This window comes from Myxine glutinosa, chromosome 7, assembly GCF_964187855.1.
Source record: "Myxine glutinosa chromosome 7, kmMyxGlut1.1, whole genome shotgun sequence".
NCBI classification, from domain to species: Eukaryota; Metazoa; Chordata; class Myxini; order Myxiniformes; family Myxinidae; genus Myxine; species Myxine glutinosa.
In genome coordinates, this window is record NC_136267.1 from 113,258,601 (window position 1) to 113,284,781 (window position 26,181).

Below are 26,181 nucleotides of genomic sequence, written 5' to 3' on the forward strand. Positions count from 1 at the left end.
TTTGGATGAAAGTTGGTGGGATGATTGCCCTTGGGATAAGGAAGAATTGATTAGTTTATGGCGAAGCTCAGGATATTATTCCGGATCCAGGAATTTTTTTGAGGAATTTTTTTGGGAAAGATTTTTTCTGTTTTACTGCATGAAAGCTTTTATTCTTATTCTTAAATGACGTTTGTCTCCTCTAATTCCGAGATATATCAAAATTAATTCTCTGACAGTTAGGGCCTACTTTCTTTTTCATTTATTGTTTTGGGGAGAGGGGATGTTAAACAAAACGTATTATTCCAACTAAACCCACGGCGGGAGTATGCGCTCTACTGAGTGGCGTTCTAGTTACCCATATAACTCGTATCAGCGTTTACCTCTGCCCGTCCCATGTCCAGTTTTTCCTCAATGCCAGCCTGTCCAACGCGCATATCACGCCTTATGCCAGCCTGTCCCTCATACAGTTTATTGCTCAGCCGTATCTCCAACCCTGCCATTAACTGTGTTATCAAGATCCCCATGTCGGGATGTGTTGTCGGTGTCGACCCGCTGTCCTTTGGCGTTAGCTCCACGGGGAGGGCTGTGTTTTCTGCGGGATGGGTGTGGGAGCCACCAGTCAATCCGGGATACTCTTCTGCGCCCCTTACTGCCCCCCTCGTCCACAGTTACATTGTGAGACACAGCTTTGTTCATATCTTCCATAAAACCCACCTGCTCCTGTCCCTATTGGTCAGACATAGTTGTCTCCATGAATTAAATTTCTGCCCTCGCTATGCTCCATTATACAATTTCGAATTTTCACAATTCGACTCCCAATATTACGGAGTCAGGGGGTTTGGAAGGCCCCGCTCCTCGACACCAAAGGTTGTGGACATGGGGTCGGTAGGGATCACAATGGGAGTTTTCATACTTTTGTGTCATTGGGGTCTTCAGGGGTTTTTGCGGTATTGAGGATCTTAGGGATCTCAGAGTCTTCAAAGGTGGAAAGGGTCTCAGCAGTCTGTAGAGGTAAAAGGTATACATTTCAATAGTACGTAATACGTAATTAATGAATAGACGGACGTAATTAATAGACACAAAAAGTGTGCCTCACAGTCACACGCACGAACACACAACTCATCCATTTTATAGTAGAAGATGTCGATTTAAAAAGCACGTCTCTCCAGTTTTGAAGAAGAAGAAGCAGGAATGTTAGCATCCTACAGCGTCACGTTCCCAGAAGGTCGGGGTATCAGGTATGTACCGGTAAACATAAATACGAGTTCGCTTATGACTTATGTTGTGCAACAGCCGACAAGTGCCAGTGGCAAGTTCATTGAATGGTCCCTGAACCTGTCGGCTGTTCTAACCTTGGCCGAGTCAAACTACCACGGACAAACAATTGAACCATAGGTTGGGAATAACAGCGCAGGCTTTGATGGGCGTAATGTTTGTGACGTGACAATGTCGATAGTGACGACGTCACAATGTGACGTCACTCAGGCTGTGTCCCGTTTTTGTGGCGTGGAAGGTTATTTTCGTGCTGCTGTGTACATTCCCACGTGCTGTTTGAACGAAAGAGTACGAAGAGTACGAGGACCGTCGAGGAATCAAGAAACAAGATATTAACACGAGGTGAGGCCGAGGGGTAGCAGAGATGTGCACAAAGTGTTAAACCACAAGGTGTTGTCGGGGGTCACTGATCTCTATACGAACTGGATTGGGGGTCATGCAACAGGAAACGAAGTCAATGAGCCGCCATCCTGGGACCATCAACAAAACATCACTTTGTCGTGTGTGCTGTGTTTTGAGTATTGATTGTTTTTGTTATGTTAAATCTTCAGTTTTTAGATTTAGTGTAATTTGCCTAATTTTATTTATATGAAAGATGAAGTACAATTGAATCTATGATTTATTTGGGGTCGGCCCACAATAAGGTTATCCTTTTTTGGCTGCCTCCCTCCCATGCATGCATATTGCACTTCAAATTTGTTAATTCAGCTGAACCCTAACATCGTCTCGGTGAGAGGTGGCCCTTGAGACTCGATCACTCGTATCGGGGGTCTGCGGTGGCCGGGTGCTCGGTCGGTCTGGTGTGGCGTCCGCGGAGGTCGTCGTCGTGCGCTCTGGGGCTCGGCGGCTTGGACTGGGCGCTCGTCCGTCGGGACATGGGGCTACTCAAGGTAAACCATTCCTTAAGCCAAATTAATAAATCACTTCAGCTGAACAAATGAAGTAAAATTCGTAATTAAATCGTGATATACTGCTGTTGCGTTTTATTAGCTTTTTGATGGTCCCAAGATGGCCGCCGCTTTGCATCGGCGGCTTCACTCCAGATTGTACAAATAGTGCACAGCACCCAATCCAGTTGGGATAGAGATCAGTGTCGGGGGTTAGTGATCGAGCAATGGTCACACAGATTTCTCAACACGATGAACTTCTAAGAAGTTGGAGTGAATTCAGACTCGAGTTTCTCAAAAGCAAAACAAAGATTGTTTGTCAATAAACAAATAATAATAACATGAATTATCTTACAAGGAACGTCGACGCTGAGGAGCCATTAAGACAATCAGTTTGCGCTGCTGTTACCAACCTATGGTTGGTGCTTATTGCTTATGAGGCCAGCAATAAAGGCCTGCCTTTTTTTATAAGAAAAAGGTAAAAAAAATCAAGCATTTAAACAGCCTTGGACGTGCACCTTGACCCCATGGCCAAGCCACACCGTCTATCAAGGCTGTCCCATTCGCATACCCATTACCCATGCACCTCAACCCAAAGGCTGAAGCACATGGTCATTCAAAACACATGCATCCTGACCCCGAATGGCCACAATGCATGGTCATACAATAATTGGTTGGTGCTTATTACCAACATACCTGCCAGCCCCATTACAATTATCGAGTTGATGAACGTCTTCTCCATTTGAGCATTCAGAGTGTTCTTCCGTCCTTCTGTACGTACATCTGTCCGTCCGTCCGTAAGGCTAAACCTCGTTTTTATCAGCAACCATATGTTCGATTGAGACGAAACTTTCAGGGTAGGAGCGACACCCATGCAGAATGTTTTTATGATAATTGTGACGTCATAGGTCACGTGGTGTTGTAGCTATCTTGGATTAAACGCAAATAATTGAAAAATTATTTCTCGGAAACCACTCAATGGAAAAATTTGAAACTTGGCACATTGTCAAGTACTCCAAATGGGGAACAAAAGCATCGTAATGATGATATCATAGGTGAAGTGGTGTACCAGCCAAAAATTTTTAATCAAATTCCTTGTCCTAAAAATCTGAAATTGCATGCATGTGATCTATGACCCCATTGTATTGAAATATTAAATTGATGACATCATAGGTCACATGGTTTGGCAGCCATATTGGATTTAACCTAAAACTTCAAAAAAACATCTCCAAAACCACCAAATCTATTGACTCGAAACTTTACGTGTGTCATTGACTTGGCATGGCAATTAAAAGATTATCACAAAAACATCATTCGTCACATGGTGTGGCAGCCATATTGGCTTGAAGGAAAATATTAAATAATTACATCATTGAAACGGCTTACCCTGCCGAAATATTTTTTTCCCCCGTTTTATTCATTTTGTATTATTACCAAATTTTTCAGAAATCAGTCAAAAAAAGAACAAAAAATGGTAAGCTTTTTCCTGCACAACATTAAGCACTCTGGGCTAGTAAACAGGTAAAAAATGATGTTCAGGTACCTTTATTGCAACCGCATTGCTTGATAAGTAGAGGACTAGAATAAATTGACAAGACCCTTTTAGGAACGGTTAAAGTAGGTGTTTGAAATCATTATCTTGGTAATGTTCTCCTTGGTGAGGCGGTGTCGGCGGTCGGTGAGGACGTTTCTGTAGACGGAGAAGGACCTTTCCACGTCGACGCTGACGATGGGGCAGTACCTCAAGAGGGGGATGTCGGCAAGCTTGACTCCAGCCGGCACACCAACCTCAGATCCGTGCTGATCTCCATCCAGGATCAAAGCCACTGTCCTCAGCACACCAATGTCGGGATTGCGCTGCAGCACCGCCTTGAACTTGGTGAGCAGGATCTCCTTACGGCAGCCTCGGATCTTTTCGAGCTCCTCCTTGGCCTGATCAAGGAGCTGGAAGGCCTTGGCCAGCTCCATGCCGGCCTCCTCCAGCTGCTTAAGGATCTTCGGGATGAACGACACGTGGGCATTTAAGAAGACCAAACTGAGCTTGATGTCCGCCTTTCCGAACAGGTCCTTGGCACTCCGGATTGCCATCGCGTCGTCATCGTTCAGCTGGTCCACAATGTCCTTGACGGCCTCGAAGTGCTCGGCGTAAAACACCGCGGCGTCGATCCACGTCCCCCACCGAGTCAGAATGGGCTCCGGGGGGAGAGAAAGATTGGGCTGCTGCTCCTTCCAAAGGACAACACGTGACGGGGCTTTGACGAACACCTTCTTCGTCGTGGCAATCAGGTCGTTGATGTCCTTGAACATTTCTCGGACTGTCTCGCAGACACGGTGGAGCGCGTGGGCAACGCAAGTCACATGCAGCAAGTCCGGGAAGAGTTTCTTCAGGGCATGGCCGGCCTTGATCATATAGGCCGCAGCATCGCTGACGAGGACCTTGAGGCACTCCGGCTTGAAATCAGGCCAAAGATAGCGCAGCGTGTCATTGACTGCGCGCACGATCTCCCCGGAGTTGGTCTTCTCCAGAAACATGCACTGGACGAGGTGGGGGACGAAAGTACCCCTCCTTGGACAAGCGTCCCGCGATGATGTTGGCCACATATCGACCTGCCGAATCGGTCGTCTCGTCGACGGACAGCCAGATGGGCTGCTGTCCGAGGTGCACGGATCCCCACCAAGGCCTCGTCGTAGCACTTGTCGAGGTAGTGCTTTCTAATCCAGCTTACATCGGGGATCTGGAGAGTGATGTGCTTCTCCAGGAACGACCGGAGGGCAGGGTTTTCCAATTTCGACCATGGGATGCCAGTGGCCAGCATGGCCTGGCACAGCTCCTGAGCCACGACGTCGCACTTGTGCCTCTTTCCGCCACCAAAGTCCTCCATGGTGGCTTGTGTGACCGTCCTCTTCTTCTTCAAGGCCAAGTTGCTCTTGTGGCGGTCTCCTCGGACATGTTGGGCCAGCTCAGACTTCTGCTTCGCCCGGAAAGTCTTTTCACAAGCTCGACAGAAAGCCGTGTCACTCGACACGTACTTGAAGGTGGCCCCATCGCCGCCAGCGTTGAATTCCTTCAGCCACTTGTCACGAAGAGCAGCACTCATCTTGATAGGAGACTTGTTCACACTTTGTGTACACTCTCTCACTGTAGTACACCGCCTCACTGCTGTACACGCTGGGGACGCAACGCGCGCAAGTGGACGCAACGTTTTGTTTTTGAGATCGATCGCAGCTAAAAATTTAGATCGCAGTTAAAAATTTCGATCGCAGTTAAAAATTTCGAAAAATTCCCTACTTTTTTTTAGCGTTGACAGACATTTTCGACCAAAAATGGCATTTTATTTTATTTTTCCCGAAAAAGGGCGAAATATTTTTTTTCTCCGAAAATAGCAAAATAATTTTTTTGCGCGCAAAAAAGCCGTTTTATGTGAAAATATATATATATTTTTTTCACATAAAAATCCGATGTGCAGACTTATGAGGCACCAGGGTTTGGGGGTGACCACAATGAGGTTCCTCGGATTTGCTCCCTGTCCTCCGGACCTGAGGCCACAAGGCCACGGATAGCTCTGCGGCCCAATGGGTTGTTAAGCAACTGCAGACGGACGTCAGTTGGGATAATCAGGTACAACAGGGTCCTCTCACCCTGTTGTCGTGTTGACCTTGGTGATCTGATGACCTCAGCTAAGGACGTGCCTTCAGCATTCACCCATCTTTCACAACTAATATTACCACGATGGCTGAGTGAACTGTAAGTGAATGCACAGGGTGATGTCTGGCAATCGAGGGGGTCAGCGCATATTGGGCGAACCTTGACCCATCCACCAGTCATGAAAAGTCTTGTTGAGCCATTTGTGGACCTGGAGACTCCCAGTGAGCACGTGCGATTTCTTCTTGTGGGGCTTTCGTAAAGGCAAGGTTTACGCAACTCAACCAGTGAATATTCAAGATCCGCAAGAGTGGATTAAAGCAGCTTTTGGAGAAATTATTTGTCGGAATGCGACAGAAAATGGTCTTGGAGTATTGCAAAAGGATGCACCCACTGCTTGAAAATTATGGAAATAACGTCGAAATTCATCACTAATTTTGTACACTTCTGAATTCAATAAAAAATATTTACCACAAAAACTTGAAATATGTACATATATCCTGTAAATATTTTGTTTGATTTTGTTTCTTAGCAACATATTTACAGGGGTTCAAAATTGGGAATTGTCGTTGGAGGTATTGACTTCTATAGGGTTGGTTTTCTAAGGCTTATATCAAAATATTAACTTATATCAAATGTCTTTTAAGATGAAAGCGCGATGACGTCACCACGTCACTCGGCACGAATGGGTCCATTGTGCACGCTTTCGTTTTATTTCCAAATTAAAATCTGTTTTCACTTTTGCCATAAAAATGACATCAGTGCATCGAATGTGGTATCTTATTTGGTGAAATTCGGTCGATTTGAAGTGGTGAAAATAAAATGTGATCGTGGAAAATCGTAGCGAGGGGCCATTTTGAATCGGTTTTCGATTATTGCACCGGATTATTACACCCTCCCATCACCCTCCCATCATCCTCCCATCACCCTCCCCCATCACCCTCCCATCACCCTCCCATCACCCTCTCATCACCCTGCCCCATCACCCTGCCCCATCACCCTCCCCCATCACCCTGCCATCACCCTCCCATCACCCTGCCATCACCCTCCCATAACCCTCCCATCACCCTGCCATCACCCTCCCACCACCCTCTCGTTGGAGGTATTGACTTATTTAGGGTTGGTTTTCTAAGGCTGTAGGCCGCACCTCATTTTGTCGAATAAAGTGGTATTCGGGTGGTTCCGGTATTTGGGACCGCAGGGACGGAAAGTGCAGGTACCGGGTGCTTGGCACTCCCCAGCCGGCCCGCTCTGAAGGTTCGGATCGGGACACCGGGATTCATTCCGGTCGCCCGGTCGGCCCGGAGGTGGGGGTGCGGGGCCTGTCACGGAACGTCAAAACAAACGGCCTGCCGGGGCCGCCCAAAAGTCGGGCGTGAGGGGCGCGTCCACTAATGGAACCCCTCTCGCTTCCCAGATCGAGGGCCACGTGGTCAGGAGAACCTCATCCCTTCTGGTTGCCCTGCCGTCCCACCGGGAGCGCTGGCAGGGTGTACTTCAAACTAAGCTTAAGGGTCAAGTGTTAAGTTCCTCCTTGCCCTCGCAAGGGAAAGGCTAGGGTCAAGCTCTTCCAAATTTCCAAACACTAGAAATCGGACGTCTCAAATTAATTAATTATTTGTTAATACATCTCAGTCGCCCGCGACCTCTCTAGCGCGGGCGTCAAACCAGTTCATTTCCGGGCGACCGGGCCGAATATCGGCCCGGCCGTGGCCGAAGCCGTTGATTCCGCCGTAGCATGCTAACGCGTAGGCTCGCGCGTCCCCGGTCCGCCGGGGCTCCGCGGGTGTCCTACCGTGCCCGGCACTGCTGATCTCTCAAACTTCCGGGAGTAGATGCCGGTGCCCGGGGACGGAGTTCGCTGTCTAAACATGGTAGCGCTAGGCCAGTGGGACCGCCGGGACCCACGTGCACTCACAAGTTGTTATGCGCATGGGCGGCAGTATCACACCGGGGCGCCCAAACGCTCCCCGGCTAAAGTTCATCCTGGAAGCGCCCGCATTGTGCGGACAAACCAAGTCAAGGGCCACGTGGTCAGGAGAACCTCGTCCCTTCTGGTCACTCTGTGCCTATCGGCCGGCCTCGAAGACCGAAATTGTGACGGTGTCACCCGAATGGCCCATCCTGTACAGCATGAGAGGGTGTGGCATGTGAGAGGGTATCAAATAAAGCCTCCAAACTCCAAAAGTGCAACCTAACGTCGTCTTATTACAGTGTATAAGGTGATGTATAAAACTAAACTCCTGTCATTTTTTGACTATCTTTTAAATCATTATTTTATTAAAATTGAAATACAGTCGGACCCCACCATCCGCGGTTCAAATATTCGTGGGACCCCGTGTATTCACAGTTGATAAAATAAGACATGCTTCTTCATATGCAGCCCTTTTCCCCACGTATTCGTGGCTTTTCATGGGCGCAAAAACACCCATCTCCCACAAGCTGCACATATGACATTTCTAAAAGCATCTTCTGTGCGTCACGCATAAAACAACTTCCAGCTATACATAAACCATTTCCCACCAGCTGTACACGTCACAGTTCTAAAAGCATCTTCCATGCGTCACGTATAAAGCCACTGTACATGCGTAACCACACGGTTTGACATTCTTTTCGTGGGTGTATTGCGAGTTTTTTTGCGAGTGTATTCACGACTTTTCTGATCTGCTCTGACATTCACAGCCCTGTGCTTCGCGTATTCTTGTTTTTTTGCGGGCATATTCACGGTTTTTCTGACATGCTCTGACATCCACAGCCCTGTGCCTCACGTATTCTTGTTTTTTTTGTGGGTGTATTCTCGGTTTTTCACGGGATTTTTGATTTTCCCTTATTAATCACGAACTGCCAAGAACCTATTTATCCCCCCTTTTCCCATTGAAACAGTGTCTCCACATTCACGGATTTGACATTTGCGGTATTTTCCAGGAACATATCCTCCACAAATGTCGGGATCAAACTGTATAGACCTGAACACTGCGTGGGGTATCGTGTTCTATGAACTCTCTAGTTAATGCATGGAATGGTTTCCCTAGAAAGGTAGTGTCAGCAGAAAGAGTAGATAAGTTTAAATTTTGAGTAGATAGGTATCTGTATGCATTGGGGTACATGGATATTTGCAGGTTGTATGTGGATGGGTGTTGGCATCTGATGTTGGTGTAGCCCAGGAATGTTGGCCAAATGACCTCCTGTGCCAAAGTTCGTTGTCTAACCTTGTATATTCCTCTATATACCATCAGCACTGCACCATTTGGCATATTATTATCCCAGTATAACATAAAAGATCCAATCCAAAGCACATGACCTTGTTGCGTTTGTTTGTGCATCACCACATTAGAGTGGAAAGTAGAATTCTTATGTTGTTTGAGTGTGGTGTTTTCATTTGCCATGCACATTGGCAGGGTCTGTTCGAAGTTCCAGGGACGATGTCTTCTCCTGAACACGAGCTACAACTCCAGTGGCCGGAAAATATCGGATACGGAGCTGGACTAGGTCAGGCGATGAAGGAGACAAACAACAGCTACATCAGCGCTGTTCTTCAGTGTTTATTCCACACTCCATCTCTTGCAGTTTACTTCTTATCTCGTGAACATTCCAAAAACTGTGAGTGCCATCACTATTTCCAGACTTGTTTTGATTGTTTTAAACTGTCTGCAGCAGTAATTTAAAGTTTTGAAATCATCACAAGATTTCCATAGTCCATCCTTGATCCAAAATCACATACATGACTTCAGAGATGGCCAAACAGCCAACTGAGGATAACATGGTAATGAGAAATAACTTTTTTCACTTCTTGCTTCATTGTGCATCTTTTTCATACAGAAATGCAAAGTGAAAGGTTTGACGATAAGACGGAATCATTCTTGGTTTTTGAAATATGGGCTTTTTCTTTTAAATGAGATTTAAGCAAATTTATGATGAAATCAATCAAGTCGTTTTCTTACAAAGCACTTTTCATCTATCATATAAAACACAATGTCAGTTTGTGTGTTTGTACATATGTCCGTCCCCCTTCATAAGGATAGGTTTTAAAGACCAATCTTTTAACATGAACGTGTGCTCACTACGGTCTATTTTTTGAGGATAAAAAAAACTCGAAAAACAATTTCCATGAAAGAGCAATTATGTCTCTTCTATTGGAACTGTAGGCGGTGGCTTGCAAACCGAGCATCAAGGGCGGTGTACAGAAGCGTTTTTTAAATAACAATAAATACAAGGCGCAAGGAGGTGAAATTCGCTGCACGTGATGTGCAACATGCACAGAGTAAAACAAGTGTTCATTTAGATCTGTAGAAAGTCTAATAAAGAAAAAAGATATTATGAACAGATGATTGGTACTACAGAACTTTAAAATGCAATAAAACAAGCACGACATAATAAGAATAACGGACGCTTTTTGTGCTGAAATCTTCAAGGTAATTCACAATAAGTTAAAGAAGGAAGTGAAAGAGTGTACTTATATGAACATGTCTATGTGAGATCGACACTGATTGGTTGTTCAGTCATGACTTAATTATTATCCGAACACCCATTGGTTGACTCAGGCACCACTATCTCTGTCTCAGATTGGCTGGAGCAGAGCTGAGGGTGGATGACTCACCATTTGTCACAGCTCATCTGGTGTGTTGAAGAATCATTGTATTGTATTCGGGCAAAAAACGATATATAGCACATCTCAAAAAGTTGTGGACGGATTCGGACAAAACTTGGTGGGCAGGTTGGGCGTGTGACAAGGATGAATTGATTCGATTTGGGTGAAGATTCGAATCCGGATCCAGACACGAGAATTCTTTTATTTTCTAAGTGATTCTTCACCATTGGGGTGGGGGCCGAAAATGATATAAAGCATGATATTTCAAAGGGTTCTGGATGCATTTTGACAAAACTTGGTGGATGAGTTGGTTAGACGTCAAGAATAAGCCGATTAGATTTTGGTTCAGGTCCGAATCCAGATCTGACCCATCAGTGGTATACAAAACCTAAACTGGTCAGCCTGGCGGAGGTGTGCTCTTTACCGAGTGCGTCATAGTTTTCTTATGTTGTGCACTAATCAATATTCGGAATGGTGTTACTTTAAGAGCCTTCAACATCCACAAGGAAATGCTAGCATATGGGAAAGCCATGTTTACCTTCATCCCAAGCACAGTGCACTGTTTGAGCCAACAGCCTGTCCGTAAATCACCAGGTTGCCAGTTTAGAGTCAAGGCAGGAAATAAGTCAACACTAAGTCAAGGTGATTTTGCTTCCTCTGAGCTTTCCTGTCACTTCTCCAAATGGCACCTGTTGGAACATCTCTCTTGAAAGATGGCACTCCGTCATGGAAGGAAAACGTTTGGGTGATCCCACACTTGCCAGCCTGACAATTACTTTTGTGTTACTTGCATTTTCCTGATGGAACAAGGCCATCACAAACTTGATTATCCACATATAAATTGTCATACAGTGGTGGTGGAGAGGAAATAAGGGAGACATTCATGGTGTTTGGCAGGAAGGTAGCGGAGGCTTTCTGAGAGTTGTGAAACTTGAGTGAAAAGCTCAGAATAAACGTCATGTTCAAATGATCCATTTTGTATAACATCTTCTTTTGTCCTTGTTCAGGTGAACAAGGTGATTTGTGCACGATGAATTGCATGGAGGAGCTTGTTTGCAACATGTATAAAAGCGGTTGCCGGGTCGTCTGTCCTTCATGGTTGATCAGAAAAATGTTCCGTAAGTTCAACTTTTTATCGTTGGCAATGGGCACTCTACATATTTCGGTTAAAACACATCAGTACGTAAAGTTTTCTGTATACCTTGAAAACGAAAACACATAAGATAATAATGTGCATTGTCCATGTGTGTGAATAATTTGTTTTAAAAAATTAATAAAGTATCTACTATGTATCAACCAACTGCACACATGCTGGGTGCGATGTATTCTTCAGGACAAGCATTGGACAAGCACGATGTGTGTGCACATTATAGGCAACAAATGATATTATTAATTATATTATTATTATTAATTGTTATATTGAAGGAGCTGCGCTCCAACGCGAGTCGAAAGAATTGACGCGACCAAAGACGGAATTCGTCCGAGTTGCTTTATTGAAACCAAACAGCTCAGGTATTCTCACAAGCCCGTTTTTCGGGCAACAATATATATACACATTTATGTCGGGAAGTTTGCCCGGCAAAAGCTATACCGGGCATGCCCGGGTATCAAGGGCGAGCCTTGGAAAGGCGAGTCTGGACCTGCCCGGGCGTGTTTGGCTGCGGCCTGGCAAGTCGAGGCTGGGCGTGCCCGGGCGCTCTGGGCGAGCACTGGAAAGGCGATAGCGGGCATGCCCGGACGCTCTGGGCGTGCCCTGGAAAGGCGATAGCGGGCATGCCCGGACGCTCTGGGCGAGCCCTGGAAAGGCGATAGCGGGCATGCCCGGACGCTCTGGGCGAGCCCTGGAAAGGCGAGAGCGGGCATGCCCGGGAAAGACGAGACCGGGCGTGCCCGGGAGGTTCGGGCGTGCCCGGGAACAGTGAGTCCGGGCATGCCCGGGAGAGGCGCGTCTGGCCGTGTTCTGGCCGGTGCAAGGCGATTATGTACATCCAGCGGTAACCGCTACAATATATTCTTAAAATCAATTATCTTATTTATTAATTATTATAGGCATTGTAGGCAATTTCTGCAACTGGATTGCAAATTTTTTCATGCAGCTGGATGAATCAAGTGGTCCCTTTGAAACCAAGAGACTGTAACTGCATTGAAAATACATTACTTCTTTATGCAGCTGTCGGAATCAAATTGCCGCCCCTTTATATGAACTTTTCTAGAGCATTACTTGGTTCCTCCGAAGAACACAAGGGTAGTCCAGCATGCACACAAGATTTTTTTGAATGCCCCTTCTTTTCTATAGTTTGGTATTTTCCACAAGCTATGGAATGTCCCTTCTTTTCTATAGTTTGGTATTTTCCACAAGCTATGGAATGTCCCTTCTTTTCGAAAGTTTGGTATTTTCCGCAAGCTATGGAATGTCCTTCTTTTCTATCGTTTGGTATTTTCCACAAGCTGTGGAATGTCCCTTCTTTTCTATCGTTTGGTATTTTCCACAAGCTATGGAATGTCCCTTCTTTTCTATAGTTTGGTATTTTCCACAAGCTATGGAATGTCCCTTCTTTTCTATGGTTTGGTATTTTCCACAAGCTATGGAATGTCCCTTATTTTCTATAGTTTGGTATTTTCCACAAGCTATGGAATGTCCCTTATTTTCTATTTTGGTATTTTCCACAAGCTATGGAATTTCCCTTCTTTTCTATCGTTTGGTATTTTCCACAAGCTATGGAATTTCCCTTCTTTTCTATCGTTTGGTATTTTCCACAAGCTATGGAATGTCCCTTATTTTCTATAGTTTGGTATTTTCCACAAGCTCTGGAATGTCCCTTATTTTCTATTTTGGTATTTTCCACAAGCTATGGAATTTCCCTTCTTTTCCATCGTTTGGTATTTTCCACAAGCTATGGAATGTCCCTTATTTTCTATAGTTTGGTATTTTCCACAAGCTATGGAATGTCACTTCTTTTCTATAGTTTGGAATTTTCCACAAGCTATGGAATGTCCCTTCTTTTCTATGGTTTGGTATTTTCCACAAGCTATGGAATGTCACTTCTTTTCTATAGTTTGGAATTTTCCACAAGCTATGGAATGTCCCTTCTTTTCTATCGTTTGGTATTTTCCACAAGCTATGGAATGTCACTTCTTTTCTATAGCTTGGAATTTTCCACAAGCTATGGAATGTCCCTTCTTTTCTATCGTTTGGTATTTTCCACAAGCTATGGAATTTCCCTTCTTTTCTATCGTTTGGTATTTTCCACAAGCTATCGAATGTCCCTTATTTTCTATAGTTTGGTATTTTCCACAAGCTATGGAATTTCCCTTCTTTTCTATCGTTTGGTATTTTCCACAAGCTATGGAATTTCCTTTCTTTTCTATCGTTTGGTATTTTCCACAAGCTATGGAATGTCCCTTCTTTTCTATGGATTGGTATTTTCCACAAGCTATGGAATGTCACTTCTTTTTTATAGTTTGGAATTTTCCACAAGCTATGGAATGTCACTTCTTTTCTATAGTTTGGTATTTTCCACAAGCTTTGGAATGTCCCTTCTTTTCTATCATTTGGTATTTTCCACAAGCTTTGGAATGTCCCTTCTTTTCTATAGTTTGGTATTTTCCACAAGCTATGGAATGTCCCTTCTTTTCTATGGTTTGGTATTTTCCACAAGCTATGGAATGTCACTTCTTTTCTATAGTTTGGAATTTTCCACAAGCTATGGAATGTCCCTTCTTTTCTATCGTTTGGTATTTTCCACAAGCTATGGAATGTCCCTTCTTTTCTATCGTTTGGTATTTTCCACAAGCTATGGAATGTCACTTCTTTTCTATAGTTTGGTATTTTCCACAAGCTTTGGAATGTCCCTTCTTTTCTATCGTTTGGTATTTTCCACAAGCTTTGGAATGTCCCTTCTTTTCTATAGTTTGGTATTTTCCACAAGCTATGGAATGTCCCTTCTTTTCTATGGTTTGGTATTTTCCACAAGCTATGGAATGTCACTTCTTTTCTATAGTTTGGAATTTTCCACAAGATATGGAATGTCCCTTCTTTTCTATCGTTTGGTATTTTCCACAAGCTTTGGAATGTCCCTTCTTTTCTATAGTTTCGTATTTTCCACAAGCTTTGGAATGTCCCTTCTTTTCTATCGTTTTGTATTTTCCACAAGCTATGGAATATCCCTTCTTTTCTATAGTTTGGTATTTTCCACAAGCTATGGAATGTCCCTTCTTTTCTATAGTTTGGTATTTTCCACAAGCTATGGAATGTCCCTTCTTTTCTATAGTTTGGTATTTTCCACAAGCTATGGAATGTCCCTTCTTTTCTATAGTTTGGTATTTTCCACAAGCTATGGAATATCCCTTCTTTTCTATAGTTTGGTATTTTCCACAAGCTATGGAATGTCCCTTCTTTTCTATAGTTTGGTATTTTCCACAAGCTATGGAATATCCCTTCTTTTCTATAGTTTGGTATTTTCCACAAGCCATGGAATGTCCCTTCTTTTCTATAGTTTGGTATTTTCCACAAGCTATGGAATATCCCTTCTTTTCTATAGTTTTGTATTTTCCACAAGCTATGGAATGTCCCTTCTTTTCTATAGTTTTGTATTTTTCACAAGCTATGGAATATCCCTTCTTTTCTATAGTTTGGTATTTTCCACAAGCTATGGAATGTCCCTTCTTTTCTATAGTTTGGTATTTTCCACAAGCTATGGAATATCCCTTCTTTTCTATAGTTTGGTATTTTCCACAAGCGATGGAATATCCCTTCTTTTCTATAGTTTGGTATTTTCCACAAGCTATGGAATGTCCCTTCTTTTCTATAGTTTTGTATTTTCCACAAGCTATGGAATGTCCCTTCTTTTCTATAGTTTTGTATTTTTCACAAGCTATGGAATATCCCTTCTTTTCTATAGTTTGGTATTTTCCACAAGCTATGGAATGTCCCTTCTTTTCTATAGTTTGGTATTTTCCACAAGCTATGGAATATCCCTTCTTTTCTATAGTTTGGTATTTTCCACAAGCGATGGAATATCCCTTCTTTTCTATAGTTTGGTATTTTCCACAAGCGATGGAATATCCCTTCTTTTCTATAGTTTGGTATTTTCCACAAGCTATGGAATGTCCCTTCTTTTCTATAGTTTGGTATTTTCCACAAGCGATGGAATATCCCTTCTTTTCTATAGTTTGGTATTTTCCACAAGCTATGGAATGTCCCTTCTTTTCTATAGTTTGGTATTTTCCACAAGCTATGGAATATCCCTTCTTTTCTATAGTTTGGTATTTTCCACAAGCGATGGAATATCCCTTCTTTTCTATAGTTTGGTATTTTCCACAAGCGATGGAATATCCCTTCTTTTCTATAGTTTGGTATTTTCCACAAGCCATGGAATATCCCTTCTTTTCTATAGTTTTGTATTTTTCACAAGCTATGGAATGTCCCTTATTTTCTATAGTTTTGTATTTTCCACAAGCTATGGAATATCCCTTATTTTCTATAGTTTGGTATTTTCCACAAGCGATGGAATATCCCTTCTTTTCTATAGTTTGGTATTTTCCACAAGCGATGGAATATCCCTTCTTTTCTATAGTTTGGTATTTTCCACAAGCTATGGAATGTCCCTTCTTATTTTATATTTTCTATTTTGGTATTTTCCACAAGCTATGGAATTTCCCTTATTTTCTATCGTTTGGTATTTTCCACAACCTATGGAATGTCCCTTATTTTCTATAGTTTGGTATTTTCCACAAGCTATGGAATGTCACTTCTTTTCTATAGTTTGGAATTTTCCACAAGCTATGGAATGTCCCTTCTTTTCTATCGTTTGGTATTTTCCACAAGCTTTGGAATGTCCCTTCTTTTCTATAGTTTGGTATTTTCCACAAGCTATGGAATGTCCCTTCTTTTCTATGGTTTGGTATTTTCCACAAGCTATGGAATGTCACTTCTTTTCTATAGTTTGGAATTTTCCACAAGCTATGGAATGTCCCTTCTTTTCTATCGTTTGGTATTTTCCACAAGCTTTGGAATGTCCCTTCTTTTCTATCGTTTCATATTTTCCACAAGCTTTGGAATGTCCCTTCTTTTCTATCGTTTGGTATTTTCCACAAGCTTTGGAATGTCCCTTCTTTTCTATAGTTTGGTATTTTCCACAAGCTTTGGAATGTCCCTTCTTTTCTATCGTTTTGTATTTTCCACAAGCTTTGGAATGTCCCTTCTTTTCTATCGTTTGGTATTTTCCACAAGCTTTGGAATGTCCCTTCTTTTCTATAGTTTGGTATTTTCCACAAGCTATGGAATGTCCCTTCTTTTCTATGGTTTGGTATTTTCCACAAGCTATGGAATGTCACTTCTTTTTTATAGTTTGGAATTTTCCACAAGCTATGGAATGTCCCTTCTTTTCTATAGTTTGGTATTTTCCACAAGCTTTGGAATGTCCCTTCTTTTCTATCGTTTCATATTTTCCACAAGCTTTGGAATGTCCCTTCTTTTCTATCGTTTGGTATTTTCCACAAGCTATGGAATGTCCCTTCTTTTCTATCGTTTGGTATTTTCCACAAGCTATGGAATGTCCCTTCTTTTCTATAGTTTGGTATTTTCCACAAGCTATGGAATGTCCCTTATTTTCTATAGTTTGGTATTTTCCACAAGCTGTGGAATGTCCCTACTTTTCTATAGTTTGGTATTTTCCACAAGCTATGGAATGTCCCTTCTTTTCTATAGTTTGGTATTTTCCACAAGCTGTGGAATGTCCCTTCTTTTCTATAGTTTGGTATTTTCCACAAGCTCTGGAATGTCCCTTCTTTTCTATCGTTTGGTATTTTCCACAAGCTATGGAATGTCCCTTCTTTTCTATAGTTTGGTATTTTCCACAAGCTATGGAATGTCCCTTATTTTCTATAGTTTGGTATTTTCCACAAGCTGTGGAATGTCCCTTCTTTTCTATAGCTTGGTATTTTCCACAAGCTATGGAATGTCCCTTATTTTCTATAGTTTGGTATTTTCCACAAGCTATGGAATGTCCCTTATTTTCTATAGTTTTGTATTTTCCACAAGCTGTGGAATGTCCCTTATTTTCTATTTTGGTATTTTCCACAAGCTATGGAATGTCCCTTATTTTCTATGGTTTGGTATTTTCCACAAGCTATGGAATATCCCTTCTTTTCGATAGTTTTGTATTTTCCACAAGCTATGGAATATCCCTTATTTTCTATAGTTTTGTATTTTCCACAAGCTATGGAATATCCCTTATTTTCTATAGTTTTGTATTTTCCACAAGCTATGGAATATCCCTTATTTTCTATAGTTTTGTATTTTCCACAAGCTATGGAATATCCCTTCTTTTCTATAGTTTGGTATTTTCCACAAGCTATGGAATGTCCCTTATTTTCTATGGTTTGGTATTTTCCACAAGCTATGGAATGTCCCTTATTTTCTATGGTTTGGTATTTTCCACAAGCTATGGAATATCCCTTCTTTTCTATAGTTTTGTATTTTCCACAAGCTATGGAATATCCCTTCTTTTCTATAGTTTTGTATTTTCCACAAGCTATGGAATATCCCTTATTTTCTATAGTTTTGTATTTTCCACAAGCTATGGAATATCCCTTATTTTCTATAGTTTGGTATTTTCCACAAGCTATGGAATATCCCTTATTTTCTATTTTGGTATTTTCCACAAGCTGTGGAATGTCCCTTCTTTTCTATAGTTTGGTATTTTCCACAAGCTATGGAATGTCCCTTATTTTCTATTTTGGTATTTTCCACAGGCCATGGATTGTCCCTTCTTTTCTATAGTTTGGTATTTTCCACAAGCTATGGAATGTCCCTTCTTTTCTATGGTTTGGTATTTTCCACATGCTATGGAATTTCCCTTATTTTCTATAGTTTGGTATTTTCCACAAGCTGTGGAATATCCCTTATTTTCTATAGTTTGGTATTTTCCACAAGCTATGGAATGTCCCTTATTTTCTATAGTTTTGTATTTTCCACAAGCTATGGAATATCCCTTCTTTTCTATAGTTTGGTATTTTCCACAAGCTATGAAATATCCCTTCTTTTCTATTTTGGTATTTTCCACAAGCTGTGGAATGTCCCTTCTTTTCTATAGTTTGGTATTTTCCACAAGCTATGGAATGTCCCTTATTTTCTATTTTGGTATTTTCCACAGGCCATGGATTGTCCCTTCTTTTCTATAGTTTGGTATTTTCCACAAGCTATGGAATGTCCCTTCTTTTCTATGGTTTGGTATTTTCCACATGCTATGGAATTTCCCTTATTTTCTATAGTTTGGTATTTTCCACAAGCTGTGGAATATCCCTTATTTTCTATAGTTTGGTATTTTCCACAAGCTATGGAATGTCCCTTATTTTCTATAGTTTTGTATTTTCCACAAGCTATGGAATATCCCTTCTTTTCTATGGTTTGGTATTTTCCACAAGCTATGGAATATCCCTTCTTTTCTATAGTTTGGTATTTTCCACAAGCTATGGAATGTCCCTTATTTTCTATAGTTTGGTATTTTCCACAAGCTATGGAATGTCCCTTATTTTCTATAGTTTGGTATTTTCCACAAGCTGTGGAATGTCCCTTATTTTCTATTTTGGTATTTTCCACAAGCTATGGAATGTCCCTTATTTTCTATGGTTTGGTATTTTCCACAAGCTATGGAATATCCCTTCTTTTCTATAGTTTTGTATTTTCCACAAGCTATGGAATATCCCTTATTTTCTATAGTTTTGTATTTTCCACAAGCTATGGAATATCCCTTATTTTCTATAGTTTTGTATTTTCCACAAGCTATGGAATATCCCTTATTTTCTATAGTTTTGTATTTTCCACAAGCTATGGAATATCCCTTCTTTTCTATAGTTTGGTATTTTCCACAAGCTATGGAATGTCCCTTATTTTCTATGGTTTGGTATTTTCCACAAGCTATGGAATGTCCCTTATTTTCTATGGTTTGGTATTTTCCACAAGCTATGGAATATCCCTTCTTTTCTATAGTTTTGTATTTTCCACAAGCTATGGAATATCCCTTCTTTTCTATAGTTTTGTATTTTCCACAAGCTGTGGAATATCCCTTATTTTCTATAGTTTTGTATTTTCCACAAGCTATGGAATATCCCTTATTTTCTATAGTTTGGTATTTTCCACAAGCTATGGAATGTCCCTTCTTTTCTATAGTTTGGTATTTTCCACAAGCTATGGAATATCCCTTCTTTTCTATAGTTTGGTATTTTCCACAAGCTATGGAATTTCCCTTCTTTTCTATAGTTTGGTATTTTCCACAAGCTATGGAATATCCCTTCTTTTCTATAGTTTGGTATTTTCCACAAGCTATGGAATATCCCTTATTTTCTATTTTGGTATTTTCCACAAGCTGTGGAATGTCCCTTCTTTTCTATAGTTTGGTATTTTCCACAAGCTATGGAATGTCCCTTATTTTCTATTTTGGTATTTTCCACAGGCCATGGATTGTCCCTTCTTTTCTATAGTTTGGTATTTTCCACAAGCTATGGAATGTCCCTTCTTTTCTATGGTTTGGTATTTTCCACATGCTATGGATTGTCCCTTCTTTTCTATGGTTTGGTATTTTCCACAAGCTATGGAATGTCCCTTCTTTTCTATGGTTTGGTATTTTCCACAAGCTATGGAATGTCCCTTCTTTTCTATGGTTTGGTATTTTCCACAAGCTATGGAATGTCCCTTCTTTTCTATGGTTTGGTATTTTCCACAAGCTGTGGAATATCCCTTCTTTTCTATGGTTTGGTATTTTCCACATGCTATGGAATTTCCCTTATTTTCTATAGTTTGGTATTTTCCACAAGCTGTGGAATATCCCTTATTTTCTATAGTTTGGTATTTTCCACAAGCTATGGAATATCCCTTATTTTCTATTTTGGTATTTTCCACAAGCTGTGGAATGTCCCTTCTTTTCTATAGTTTGGTATTTTCCACAAGCTATGGAATGTCCCTTATTTTCTATTTTGGTATTTTCCACAGGCCATGGATTGTCCCTTCTTTTCTATAGTTTGGTATTTTCCACAAGCTATGGAATGTCCCTTCTTTTCTATGGTTTGGTATTTTCCACATGCTATGGATTGTCCCTTCTTTTCTATAGTTTGGTATTTTCCACAAGCTATGGAATGTCCCTTCTTTTCTATGGTTTGGTATTTTCCACATGCTATGGAATTTCCCTTATTTTCTATAGTTTGGTATTTTCCACAAGCTGTGGAATATCCCTTATTTTCTATAGTTTGGTATTTTCCACAAGCTATGGAATGTCCCTTATTTTCTATAGTTTTGTATTTTCCACAAGCTATGGAATATCCCTTCTTTTCTATGGTTTGGTATTTTCCACAAGCTATGGAATGTCCCTTCTTTTCTATAGTTTGGTATTTTCCACAAGCTATGGAATGTCCCTTATTTTCTATTTTGGTATTTTCCACAGGCCATGGATTGTCCCTTCTTTTCTATAGTTTGGTATTTTCCACGAGCCATGGATTGTCCCTTCCTTTCTATAGTTTGGTATTTTCCACAAGCTATGGATTGTCCCTTCTTTTCTATACTTTTGTATTTTGCACAAGCCATGGAATGTCCCTTCTTTTCTATAGTTTGGTATTTTACACAAGCTATGGAATATCCCTTCTTTTCTATAGTTTGGTATTTTCCACAAGCTATGGAATGTCCCTTCTTTTCTATAGTTTGGTATTTTCCACAAGCCATGGAATGTCCCTTCTTTTCTATAGTTTTGTATTTTCCACAAGCTATGGAATGTCCCTTCTTTTCTATAGTTTGGTATTTTCCACAAGCCATGGAATGTCCCTTCTTTTCTATAGTTTTGTATTTTGCACAAGCCATGGAATATCACTTCTTTTCCATCGTTTGGTATTTTCCACAAGCTATGGAATATCAATTCTTTTCTATAGTTTTGTATTTTCCACAAGGTATGGAATGTCCCTTATTTTCTATAGTTTGGTATTTTCCACAAGCTATGGAATGTCCCTTATTTTCTATAGTTTGGTATTTTGCACAAGCCATAGAATGTCCCTTCTTTTCTATAGTTTGGTATTTTCCACAAGCCATGGAATGTCCCTTATTTTCTATAGTTTGGTATTTTCCACAAGCTATGGAATGTCCCTTATTTTCTATAGTTTGGTATTTTCCACAAGCCATGGAATGTCCCTTATTTTCTATAGTTTTGTATTTTGCACAAGCCATGGAATGTCCCTTCTTTTCTATAGTTTGGTATTTTCCACAAGCCATGGAATGTCCCTTCTTTTCTATAGTTTTGTATTTTGCACAAGCCATGGAATGTCCCTTCTTTTCTATAGTTTGGTATTTTCCACAAGCTGTGGAATGTCCCTTCTTTTCTATAGTTTGGTATTTTCCACAAGCCATGGAATGTCCCTTCTTTTCTATAGTTTTGTATTTTGCACAAGCCATGGAATATCACTTCTTTTCCATCGTTTGGTATTTTCCACAAGCTATGGAATATCAATTCTTTTCTATAGTTTGGTATTTTCCACAAGCTATGGAATATCAATTCTTTTCTATAGTTTGGTATTTTCCACAAGCTGTGGAATGTCCCTTCTTTTCTATACTTTTGTATTTTGCACAAGCCATGGAATGTCCCTTCTTTTCTATAGTTTGGTATTTTCCACAAGCTATGGAATGTCCCTTCTTTTCTATAGTTTTGTATTTTCCACAAGCTATGGAATATCCCTTATTTTCTATAGTTTGGTATTTTCCACAAGCTATGGAATATCCCTTATTTTCTATTTTGGTATTTTCCACAAGCTGTGGAATGTCCCTTCTTTTCTATAGTTTGGTATTTTCCACAAGCTATGGAATGTCCCTTATTTTCTATTTTGGTATTTTCCACAGGCCATGGATTGTCCCTTCTTTTCTATAGTTTGGTATTTTCCACAAGCCATGGAATATCCCTTCTTTTCTATAGTTTGGTATTTTCCACAAGCTATGGAATGTCCCTTCTTTTCTATAGTTTGGTATTTTCCACAAGCCATGGAATATCCCTTCTTTTCTATAGTTTTGTATTTTCCACAAGCTATGGAATGTCCCTTCTTTTCTATAGTTTGGTATTTTCCACAAGCCATGGAATGTCCCTTCTTTTCTATAGTTTTGTATTTTGCACAAGCCATGGAATATCACTTCTTTTCCATCGTTTGGTATTTTCCACAAGCCATGGAATATCCCTTCTTTTCTATAGTTTTGTATTTTCCACAAGGTATGGAATGTCCCTTATTTTCTATAGTTTGGTATTTTCCACAAGCCATGGAATGTCCCTTCTTTTCTATAGTTTGGTATTTTCCACAAGCTATGGAATGTCCCTTATTTTCTATAGTTTGGTATTTTGCACAAGCCATAGAATGTCCCTTCTTTTCTATAGTTTGGTATTTTCCACAAGCCATGGAATGTCCCTTATTTTCTATAGTTTGGTATTTTCCACAAGCTATGGAATGTCCCTTATTTTCTATAGTTTGGTATTTTCCACAAGCCATGGAATGTCCCTTATTTTCTATAGTTTTGTATTTTGCACAAGCCATGGAATGTCCCTTCTTTTCTATAGTTTGGTATTTTCCACAAGCCATGGAATGTCCCTTCTTTTCTATAGTTTTGTATTTTGCACAAGCCATGGAATGTCCCTTCTTTTCTATAGTTTGGTATTTTCCACAAGCTGTGGAATGTCCCTTCTTTTCTATAGTTTGGTATTTTCCACAAGCCATGGAATGTCCCTTCTTTTCTATAGTTTTGTATTTTGCACAAGCCATGGAATATCACTTCTTTTCCATCGTTTGGTATTTTCCACAAGCTATGGAATATCAATTCTTTTCTATAGTTTTGTATTTTCCACAAGGTATGGAATGTCCCTTATTTTCTATAGTTTGGTATTTTCCACAAGCTATGGAATATCAATTCTTTTCTATAGTTTGGTATTTTCCACAAGCTATGGAAAATCAATTCTTTTCTATAGTTTGGTATTTTCCACAAGCCATGGAATGTCCCTTCTTTTCTATAGTTTTGTATTTTCCACAAGGTATGGAATATCCCTTATTTTCTATAGTTTGGTATTTTCCACAAGGTATGGAATATCAATTCTTTTCTATAGTTTGGTATTTTCCACAAGCTATGGAATATCAATTCTTTTCTTTAGTTTGGTATTTTCCACAAGCTATGGAATATCAATTCTTTTCTATAGTTTGGTATTTTCCACAAGCTGTGGAATGTCCCTTCTTTTCTATAGTTTGGTATTTTCCACAAGCTATGGAACATCCCTTATTTTCTATAGTTTGGTATTTTCCACAAGCTATGGAATGTCCCTTATTTTCTATAGTTTGGTATTTTCCACAAGCTATGGAATGTCCCTTATTTTCTATTTTGGTATTTTCCACAAGCCATGGATTGTCCCTTCTTTTCTATAGTTTTGTATTTTCCACAAGCTATGGAATATCCCTTATTTTCTATAGTTTGGTATTTTCCACAAGCTATGGAATGTCCCTTATTTTCTATAGTTTGGTATTTTCCACAAGCTATGGAATGTTGCTTATTTTCTATGGTTTGGTATTTTCCACAAGCTATGGAATATCCCTTCTTTTCTATAGTTTTGTATTTTCCACAAGCTATGGAATATCCCTTATTTTCTATAGTTTTGTATTTTCCACAAGCTATGGAATATCCCTTATTTTCTATAGTTTTGTATTTTCCACAAGCTATGGAATATCCCTTATTTTCTATAGTTTTGTATTTTCCACAAGCTATGGAATATCCCTTATTTTCTATAGTTTTGTATTTTCCACAAGCTATGGAATATCCCTTATTTTCTATAGTTTTGTATTTTCCACAAGCTATGGAATATCCCTTCTTTTCTATAGTTTGGTATTTTCCACAAGCTATGGAATGTCCCTTATTTTCTATGGTTTGGTATTTTCCACAAGCTATGGAATGTCCCTTCTTTTCTATAGTTTTGTATTTTCCACAAGCTATGGAATATCCCTTATTTTCTATAGTTTTGTATTTTCCACAAGCTATGGAATATCCCTTATTTTCTATAGTTTTGTATTTTCCACAAGCTATGGAATATCCCTTATTTTCTATAGTTTTGTATTTTCCACAAGCTATGGAATATCCCTTCTTTTCTATAGTTTGGTATTTTCCACAAGCTATGGAATGTCCCTTATTTTCTATGGTTTGGTATTTTCCACAAGCTATGGAATGTCCCTTCTTTTCTATAGTTTTGTATTTTCCACAAGCTATGGAATATCCCTTATTTTCTATAGTTTTGTATTTTCCACAAGCTATGGAATATCCCTTATTTTCTATAGTTTGGTATTTTCCACAAGCTATGGAATATCCCTTATTTTCTATTTTGGTATTTTCCACAAGCTATGGAATGTCCCTTCTTTTCTATAGTTTGGTATTTTCCACAAGCTATGGAATGTCCCTTATTTTCTATTTTGGTATTTTCCACAGGCCATGGATTGTCCCTTCTTTTCTATAGTTTGGTATTTTCCACAAGCTATGGAATATCCCTTCTTTTCTATAGTTTTGTATTTTCCACAAGCTATGGAATGTCCCTTCTTTTCTATAGTTTGGTATTTTCCACAAGCTATGGAATATCCCTTCTTTTCTATAGTTTGGTATTTTCCACAAGCTATGGAATGTCCCTTATTTTCTATTTTGGTATTTTCCACAGGCCATGGATTGTCCCTTATTTTCTATGGTTTGGTATTTTCCACAAGCTATGGAATATCCCTTATTTTCTATAGTTTTGTATTTTCCACAAGCTATGGAATATCCCTACTTTTCTATAGTTTGGTATTTTCCACAAGCTATGGAATTTCCCTTCTTTTCTATAGTTTGGTATTTTCCACAAGCTATGGAATATCCCTTCTTTTCTATAGTTTGGTATTTTCCACAAGCTATGGAATATCCCTTCTTTTCTATAGTTTGGTATTTTCCACAAGCTATGGAATGTCCCTTATTTTCTATTTTGGTATTTTCCACAGGCCATGGATTGTCCCTTATTTTCTATGGTTTGGTATTTTCCACAAGCTATGGAATATCCCTACTTTTCTATAGTTTGGTATTTTCCACAAGCTATGGAATTTCCCTTCTTTTCTATAGTTTTGTATTTTCCACAAGCTATGGAATATCCCTTATTTTCTATAGTTTTGTATTTTCCACAAGCTATGGAATATCCCTTCTTTTCTATAGTTTTGTATTTTCCACAAGCTATGGAATGTCCCTTATTTTCTATGGTTTGGTATTTTCCACAAGCTATGGAATGTCCCTTCTTTTCTATAGTTTTGTATTTTCCACAAGCTATGGAATGTCCCTTCTTTTCTATAGTTTTGTATTTTCCACAAGCTATGGAATGTCCCTTATTTTCTATGGTTTGGTATTTTCCACAAGCCATGGAATGTCCCTTCCTTTCTATAGTTTTGTATTTTCCACAAGCTATGGAATGTCCCTTCTTTTCTATAGTTTTGTATTTTCCACAAGCTATGGAATGTCCCTTCTTTTCTATAGTTTTGTATTTTCCACAAGCTATGGGATGTCCCTTATTTTCTATAGTTTTGTATTTTCCACAAGCTATGGAATATCCCTTATTTTCTATAGTTTTGTATTTTCCACAAGCTATGGAATATCCCTTATTTTCTATAGTTTTGTATTTTCCACAAGCTATGGAATATCCCTTATTTTCTATAGTTTTGTATTTTCCACAAGCTATGGAATATCCCTTCTTTTCTATAGTTTGGTATTTTCCACAAGCTATGGAATGTCCCTTATTTTCTAT

The 26,181-nt window shown here is 39.9% G+C and overlaps 1 protein-coding gene across 1 annotated transcript in view; it reads left to right on the forward strand.

The window, feature by feature from the left end:
• The first annotated feature begins 357 nt into the window (after positions 1-357).
• Positions 358-26,181, forward strand: part of LOC137430831 (ubiquitin carboxyl-terminal hydrolase 17-like protein 6) — an 89,488-nt gene continuing 63,664 nt past the window's right edge. Inside the window, exons 1-3 of the mRNA XM_078782721.1 lie at positions 358-1,599; positions 9,186-9,387; positions 11,383-11,493. Coding sequence (XP_078638847.1) covers positions 9,210-9,387; positions 11,383-11,493 — 289 coding nt within the window. The 5' untranslated portion in view covers positions 358-1,599; positions 9,186-9,209. The remainder of the gene's footprint in view (positions 1,600-9,185; positions 9,388-11,382; positions 11,494-26,181) is intronic.